This window comes from Erigeron canadensis, chromosome 6, assembly GCF_010389155.1.
Source record: "Erigeron canadensis isolate Cc75 chromosome 6, C_canadensis_v1, whole genome shotgun sequence".
Taxonomy (NCBI): Eukaryota; Viridiplantae; Streptophyta; class Magnoliopsida; order Asterales; family Asteraceae; genus Erigeron; species Erigeron canadensis.
Window position 1 is genome coordinate 35,698,103 of NC_057766.1, and position 9,268 is coordinate 35,707,370.

Genomic DNA, 9,268 nt, shown 5'->3' on the forward strand with positions numbered 1-9,268 from the left:
TATTGCATAGGTTTATCTTTGAATTCTTGTTTTTTTTGTAGTAACAAAAGGATTAGGAATAATAGAAGAACTTGAGTCATATCTAGCTTCATAAACCTTATACAGTCTTTCTAAAATCACATTAAACTCACTTTTTGCATTCATGGAAAAGTTACATCCTCTTCATAACACTCCAAACTATCACTTATTTTTTCAATAAGTGTCTCAATGCCGCTAACATTTAAAGTGGGGTTCATGGCGGCGACACAAGCAAAAATTGGGGGCATTTCCATAAAATACTTTTTTGATTTTATCTTTCATTGCTTTCACCATGTTTTCATGTATACCATCATCCACACACTCATATTCTACCAATTTTTCATAAATTTCATAAGTTTGATAAATCACCAAATGACTAGTAGAATAATAAACCTCCGAAACCAAAACCGTGACATTTTTAAACACTTGAAGTAAATCTACTAAAGATTGAATAATTTCCCAATTGTCAAACTTAGAAGATGCCAAACTATTGTCAACTAGATCATCATGAAAATGTTTTAAAGTAGTTTTTTGATGTAAAGCACCTTCAAACATTGTAAGAGTGAATTCCATCTAGTAGGACAATCCCAATGAGGTGTCAAATATATCGAATCGGTATCTTTACACAATTTGATATACTTCTTATTTCTAGTCTTACCCCCAAAAAATACATCCTTCAACATATTTACAAAGTCTTTCTTAACAATTTTAATGACCTTTTCACCCAAACCACTTTGCACAACCAAGTTAAGAATATGTGCAACACATCGACCATGACAAAAAACACCATCAAATGATATTGAAAAAAAGATATTGAAGAAATCTTTTGTTCAATTTTATAGTATGCAAACACATCCTTTAACTTATAGTATAAATTTTCACCCATATGAGGTTCCTCAAATTTTGCAAAAGCAATCGTGCGCTTCATCATTTACCAAGTACTAGGATCTATCCAATGCGTCGTAACACGTATGTAAGAATCGGGCAAACCATGAGGAGCACTCCAAACATCGGTTGTCAAATTTAAACTACCCTTTAAATTTTCAAATTCTGTTATAAGTAGTTTTTTAGCCAATTCTCAATTTTTCATACATGTACGTTTAAACATAGAGCGAGTTAGAGTTGTGTATCTTGGTTGGAGTACGTTTTGAAATACGAAAGTGACATCCGGATCGTCCCAATGGTTGAATGGCCAAGCATTTTTAATGATAAGGTTAGAAAGTGTCTCACGAAGGACTCGTCGAATAATGAAAAATAGTGCTAACATTTGCCAATGTTTGTTGACCTTGTGAGGAGGTACCCGCTTCTTGTGCTTTTTTCACCGGACAAAAATTTAACATGTTTCCCCAAAGTCAAGTTTGCATTTTTCACAAAAAGACGTTGACAATAATTACACCGAGCCTTAACATTACCATTCGACAATTTAACTAATTGAAAGTGTTCAAACACAGGAGTCGTTCTTTTATGCTTCGTTATTATAGCCACCACTGTTAGCTCACTTGTGGAACCAATACCGGTAAATTGCGTTTGTGAAACGGAATTATGCTCCATTTTGTGAGAGATTTTATATACGTAGTATATTATATATAATATATATAGTGTATATATAATACATAGTGTTTTTGCAAGAGATATAGTGTTTTTGTAAGTGATGGAATGTGTAAAAACAACCCAAAATGATGTTAGATATGTATACTAGTTGTATAATGACAAAATTGTAATTTCTGGGTCAAATAAACGACTAGTAACTACTCCTAACGGTCAAAAAGGACCAAAAACGGCTATTTCTAACGGCTCCTAACGGCTAGTGAAAAAATCGGTTCCAAACCGGTTTCTCGGACCAATTTCTGGAACCAGTTCCTCATGACCGATTTTTTTAAAAAATAGTGCAATCGGTTCGGATCTATCGATTCCTCAAGAACCGGAGGAACCAGTTATTTTTGGTTCCGGTTCTAGGACTATTGGGATCGGTTTTTTTGGAACCGATTATTATGCCCACGTCTATACTTAACTAGTTAAGAGAGGAACCGATCACTCTCTCACCAAAATTTACCAAATTTCTACTTAATCATTCTCTAATAAAAAAGTTATGTTATTTTTCCTCAAAACACTTGCTCATTTTCACTACACTTCATCAAACTTTCCCAATTTCTACATCATGTTTTTTCGTTCATTTATTTAAAATACATAAAATCACAAACTATATAAAAAACTCAATAAATAAAAATGTTATTTTTAATATTAACAATAAAACTAAAATGAATATAAACAAAATATATTTTACATTAAAAAGAGTTTGAAAAAAAAACTTTGACTAATACCATGGCTAAAAGTGAAATTTTGTATATATTGAATGTAAAAATCCCATAAGTCGTCCCTTTCAATTCTTTTACAATCACCATTCCTACAATCATCTAAATATGAACTCTTACAAATTTCTTTACTATAGATCAAACGGTGGAGTATGTGACCGTTGTCGGGCCTCTTATACGGTCAAATGCTATTTTCTTTCACTGGTGACTTTCCCTGAATTCTACCCCTATCTCCTTCGATGAACCACCAGCGACACTGTTACCGCCCAAAGCCGGTCGGTGAAAGGGGTTCACCACATCCACTCCCTTCCTCTCATATGCCTGTGCGATGCGGCTGTACAGTGGGGCGACGGTGGTGGCAGTGACGGGTGTTGACGGCGTTGGTAGCGGTATAGTTAATTGATATATAAATAGTTGATGTGAAAAAGATGATGTAGTTTATTTATGAGCTAAGATATGATATTATAAACTACGTTCATTAAGAGTATTATAAATATTTCAAGTAGATATTATTGGTATTTTAAGCGTAAATGTTTATAATAATGAATTAAAAAATAAACATTTTAAGGTTAACAACTAATTACTTTAAAAAAAGTGAAATGAACATTACTTTACAAAGTAATATAAAAATTTGATCGCAAAATAATCAATAACAATAAAGTTAAAAGCATAACATACAATATCTATAAATCAAAGATTTAAAATATATTTCGCGTAGAAACGAGTCTAAGTATTCCAACAGGGAAATGATAATTTTACAACACAATTTGATAATCTACAACAATCTTTGCGTTATGCAGTTGTACCATGTGTAATAAAGTTTGTATATTTGTTGTAGATGGCAAAATTATGTTGTAAGAATATCACTTCCCATTCCAATATAACAACTTTTTAACAAATATATTTATGATATAGTAGTGGTTATTGTAGTGCCTAGCAAACCTTGCAAAAAAATGAAGGGTTTAGTGCCAATACCTTGTCAAAATAGTAAAATTTGCCATAAAAAAAACAAAAAAATGGTGGAGGCTCAAGTTTGCATTTAGGAGAAAAAAAAGATGCTAAAACCTTGGCACAATCGGTTAGATATGGACGATGGTAGTTGCCACCGCTACTTGCCAATTTTAGCCCATAGAAAGCGCGTAATGAAGCCGACATGCTAATCTTTACCGATGGAAAGAATTGATTGCACTCTTTCTGCTTATAACTTGCCAACTAAGGACACGTTAAATTTTATTATTTCAAATTCTAATTTTTTTTTTTTGATAGATTTCATTCATTTTAAAAATGTTATGTGAAAGCAAACGTGTTCTTAGTTTATTTAAAGCAAAGAAGTTAAGTAATTATTGAAATAAAAAGCAATAAGTTATTATTAAATATAAAAAATAATACAGTAATTCTGCGTAAAATAAAAAGAGGACGGAGGCCGAAAATAATAAAACTCAAAAAGGACAGAATCGTAATTAACCAAATGATGTGTATACCTAATAGCTAAAAACCCAAAACACGGAGGCTGTGGGCTTAGGGTATATCACATTACATTCACATACTCATACAATCCACAGCCGTCAGATCAATCAATCCAACGGCCAATAAAGAAACCCTAATCACATAACTTTGTTTGTTTCTCTTATAAAATCTCTCTTTGCAGCTCACTCTTTCCATTCTTCATTTTCCTCCATCTAATTTCTGCACACACACACACAAACTTCTCTCAGGTCCATCTCTTTTCCTTCACTATTTTCATTTCGATATATATATATGTATATATTCTGTATCTATTTGTATGTGTTGTGTATATGTATAGATATAGTCTATGTATGTTTAGATCTGTTATTTGAAGCTTTTTTTGAGCTGAATCGGTATCTGATTAACATGTTTTTACTATTATTATTATTATTCTATTGAGCTTGTTTATGTTATAGAACTGTATATGTATCTCTATATCATCTCTGATTGTTATATAATCATAGCCTGATTGTTTAGGTTTTGGATTAGATATTAGCTGAAATAATTTATTTATTATTAAATCGGATTGATTTTTAGTTGTACTTTTAGGTTTGTCTATTGATGATAGTTTTCTGCTTAATTAACTGAATTTTATAGATATATATTTTTTTGCATTAGTTAAACATGATTATTTATGTGTTAGCTTCACCCTGCTGAAACTGTCTGGATTTTTATATTGTTTTCAGATTTAATAGTTTTTATCTTTATGTTTTAGACTAGTATATATCAAGCATATTTTTTTTTTTTAATTTTTATATATTTATGAAAGTATTTCAATATTTTTAAACCTTTTATATTTATGTAAATGTTTACAAAAGTTATTTGTTAATGATAGATTTGTACAAAAGTTTGATTTTTGAATGGAGTTACTTAGATCTATTATGGTTTAACACGTTTTAGCTAAGTTTTTTTGAACAGTTATAAGTAAAAACATACACACTTGAATCTATTTTTTAACTAAGCAATAAACATAGTAGTTTACTATATCTACTATGTCGCTTAACAAAGCATGATAGTTTATTATAATTTCATATATGTTTAACATCATCTTTAAGTTTGTGTACAATTTTGTAACTGACTTGTTTGATTTTAACTAATCATGATAGGTTACTTAATTTTTTACATACCTATTGTGCTTATAGCTAGTTCTCTGCTCATTCATAGTCATGTTTTAGGCTAAAATTTTTACTGTTTTAGGCTTTTAAGAGATGCATTTATTTTAGCTTTTTATATAGTATTCCTGAGATATGTTTATAGTTTTTGAAGAATCATTTTGCTATTCTGTATAGCCTTGGTTGTGATCTATAGTAGTCTTTTTGTTTAAAATCTGTTCTAGCTATTATGATAGTTTCTATTGTATGTATGTAATTGAATTGTTATTAAAAGTTAATTTTGATATTTCAGGATGGGTAAGGAAAAAATCCATGTGAGCATTGTTGTTATTGGACATGTCGACTCTGGCAAGTCCACCACTACAGGTCACTTGATCTATAAGCTTGGAGGTATTGACAAGCGTGTCATTGAAAGATTTGAGAAGGAAGCTGCTGAAATGAACAAACGTTCATTCAAGTACGCATGGGTTCTTGACAAACTTAAGGCAGAGCGTGAACGTGGTATTACCATTGATATTGCCTTGTGGAAGTTTGAGACCACCAAGTACTACTGCACGGTCATTGATGCCCCTGGACATCGTGATTTCATTAAGAACATGATTACTGGTACTTCCCAGGCTGACTGTGCTGTTCTCATCATTGACTCTACCACTGGTGGTTTTGAAGCTGGTATTTCCAAAGATGGACAGACCCGTGAGCACGCTCTCCTTGCTTTTACTCTTGGTGTCAAGCAAATGATTTGCTGTTGTAACAAGGTATAATGTTTTTGTTGTAACAGTTGCCTTAAACTTGTTCAATATTATATATAGTGCAAGTATATGCTAACTGTTTATGTGTTGTTTTTCAGATGGATGCTACCACACCTAAGTACTCTAAGGCAAGGTACGATGAAATTGTGAAGGAAGTGTCTTCATACCTCAAGAAGGTTGGATACAACCCAGACAAAATTGCATTTGTGCCCATCTCTGGTTTTGAGGGTGACAATATGATTGAGAGGTCTACAAACCTTGACTGGTACAAGGGTCCAACCCTTCTCGAGGCTCTTGATGCTATCAATGAGCCCAAGAGACCATCAGACAAGCCACTCCGTTTACCACTTCAGGATGTTTACAAGATTGGAGGTATTGGAACTGTGCCAGTGGGACGTGTGGAGACTGGTATCATCAAGCCTGGTATGGTGGTTACTTTTGGACCAACTGGTTTGACAACTGAAGTTAAGTCTGTTGAGATGCACCATGAAGCTCTACAAGAGGCTCTTCCTGGTGACAATGTTGGTTTCAATGTTAAGAATGTTGCTGTCAAGGATATCAAGCGTGGGTATGTTGCATCCAACTCCAAGGATGACCCTGCTAAGGGTGCTGCCAGTTTCACTTCTCAGGTTATCATCATGAACCACCCGGGTCAGATTGGAAATGGTTATGCTCCAGTGCTTGATTGCCACACCTCACACATTGCTGTTAAGTTCTCTGAAATCTTGACCAAGATTGACAGACGATCAGGAAAGGAAATTGAGAAGGAGCCCAAGTTCTTAAAGAATGGAGATGCTGGTATGGTTAAGATGCTTCCCACCAAGCCCATGGTTGTTGAGACATTCGCAGAGTACCCACCACTTGGAAGATTTGCAGTGAGAGACATGCGTCAGACCGTTGCTGTTGGTGTTATCAAGAGTGTGGACAAGAAGGACCCAACCGGAGCCAAGGTGACCAAGGCAGCAGCCAAGAAGGGAGCCAAGTGATCTGTTCTTGTTTGAGTATGGAGTCTTTAATTTTTCTGTTGTTTCATTTACTAGTTTTGAACCTTATATTTTGTTTGAAGAGTTTTGGTATTACATCCCTGGAACCTTCATTCTTGTGAAGGTTTTTGAGGGTTTCAGACTTTGTTGTGGAATTTTATAGTAGGTGGTGGTTAAAACAATTTGAAATTTGCTATCCAAGCTTTATTGATCTCTATATTGCTCATTGCTCCTTCTCGTGAAGGGTTTTCTGCAGGTTTTTGGATTAACTTGTTTGATCCAGCTTTGATCAGTGTGTTGCTTTTGCAGCAAACTTGATCCGATCAATTGCTCTATTAGAGTGTAAGTTGGTCATACATTATGTTAATTCTGTTAATCTGATTTTGATTCTTATGTGGGAATTTGAACCTACTTGGTTTATATTTTCTTCATTGGCAGTAACTCATGAACTAATTTTATTTAAATATTTAACTAGTTACGTCTCCCGGGGCAATGCCCGGGTGTTGCTTGCAGAGACTTTATATAGGCGAGAATATGTATTGTCATATACAAACGTAAGATATAGTAATCATGTATCAATTCTATTAATTGTTAAAAAAAAGCAAATCATATATCAACTAAATTTTTTCTTTGCCAAACGGTAAAAAAACGAAGAATGAAAACGCATTAAAATTGTACAATTGAATGTAAAATACGAAAAGAATGACAAAGTACCATATAAATCACTACAGAAAATATAATGCAAAATTGTTTAGTAAAAAAGCCAAAATAACTGAAAGAACGATAGCTTTAGTTAAAATTATTATGAAAAAAATAATTTTTTTCTTAATCTGGGTGACCGATAGACAATAATTTCATAGAAAACTACACTACAATGTTTATTAGAAAAATAGATCTAATTTTGCCACATTTTTTTTAACTCTCGTAAGACATTAAATTAACATTTAATGATCATTAACGCCCGTTGAAGAAAAAGACCGAACTTCTTATTAGATAAAAGAACCTGATTTGCAGCCATTATTGTTACTCTCGTTAAACACCCAAACAAAACTTAACAATCGTTAGTTTTTTTAATGGTATTGAATGTTATTTAACGACAGAAATATGCATATCTTCGGAAATCAAATGCGATGATACATGCGAAATCCTTTCAATTTGCAGAAATGGTAATAAGTGAAACGTCTCTCAAATAATTAGCAAGTGAAATTGTATTATTTTTAACCTATTAAATGCAAAAAAGAACTAACCTGCACTATTTGGGAAAAGATTAAAAAAGAATTGGGCATTGCAGCCCATTAAAGAAAACTTGGGCCAAAATTCCATATATGTAAAAACCTTGGTTTATACTTATACCGATTTATTTGTATATCAAAGCTAGCCGCCGCCTTTGACTTTCACTAAGTTCCTAACATTCATATAAAAAAATGTACACGAAAACCGTTGCATGCTTTTAGGATATATATAATTTATCATTTTTTACAAATCTTTGCCATTGTATCAGTTGGATCCTGTAGAAATTGATATTTGATTTTGAAAACATACCTTTTTATGTGGTTTGTAAATAATAGAAATGAAAAGATGATGTCTGTTTTATGTATTGAACAGACAAACGTTAAAAGGTTAGCTTTCATAGTCATTGTTCTTCCAGTTGAGTACATTATATAATGATAGATGTCTCTTCTAGTCTAGTAAGCAGACCCATCAAGGCCAGAGTGCTCAATGTTGCGATTCTGCTCAAAAAATCAGGAAATCTTAGTCGAAATAAGCTCAATAAAACTACAACTGCCAAGGAAAGAAGCAATCTTTTTAAGGACAACGTCAGGGGTCTGAAGCAAATTTGGATAAAGATTTTTGGATAAACATATCTATAGGAAGCTTGTGTTTGATTCAAGTCAAACATGGAAATTTGTTCGACCAAGATGAGTTACCGGGTTATGCAGATAGGGATAAGTTGTATTATGCAGATATGGAAAATGCTAATTTTCCTGGTTTTCTTGATTTTTATATAAGAAATTGAGAGTTCTTTCTTTGACCTCATACACTTATTTAGTTGAGGTTCTATCAGTTCATGTTAAATATCATATATATAGCCATATCGGTTTCTCCTGTCGGTGTTGAAGTGTCACTCCTCTTCCATAATGATGCTTCTAAAAAAACAAAACCAATTTCATTTAAAACTAAATAATAAAAAAAATTCCTTTATTTTACTGTAATGAAGGATGTGCAACCTTAACTTGTTAGATAATCCCTTCAATACTATGGACATGTCATAATTTGGATTAATTTTGAAGATTTAGTCTTTGTAGCAAAATGGTCTTCAATCAAAGACACTTGGCTTCCACAGAATTCAAATGGTTCTAAGCTCTAACTATACGCTTTTTCGTTGTAGTTGAGGTCACATAAAAGTGGATATGTAACCGGTCAGCAAACTGCAAAAAGACTTGATCAAACTCTCTCGGAGATGAAACACCCCTGATCTAAAAATGAAGTTGGCAACTCATAGCTAGTAAGGTAGCTCGATGCTAAAGTTTTCTCCAAATCAAACTGTTTTATTATTTATTTAAGTCTCTAATCGTGTGTAAAAAACT

At 32.9% G+C, this 9,268-nt stretch overlaps 1 protein-coding gene across 1 annotated transcript; it reads left to right on the plus strand.

Moving 5' to 3' along the window:
* The first annotated feature begins 3,955 nt into the window (after window positions 1-3,955).
* On the plus strand, window positions 3,956-6,876 carry LOC122603236 (elongation factor 1-alpha). Its single transcript, XM_043775894.1, has 3 exons — window positions 3,956-4,045; window positions 5,241-5,703; window positions 5,796-6,876. The coding sequence occupies exons 2-3, from the start codon at window positions 5,242-5,244 to the stop codon at window positions 6,681-6,683; spliced, it is 1,350 nt and encodes a 449-aa protein (XP_043631829.1). The 5' UTR covers window positions 3,956-4,045; window position 5,241; the 3' UTR covers window positions 6,684-6,876.
* The last annotated feature ends 2,392 nt before the right edge of the window (window positions 6,877-9,268 follow it).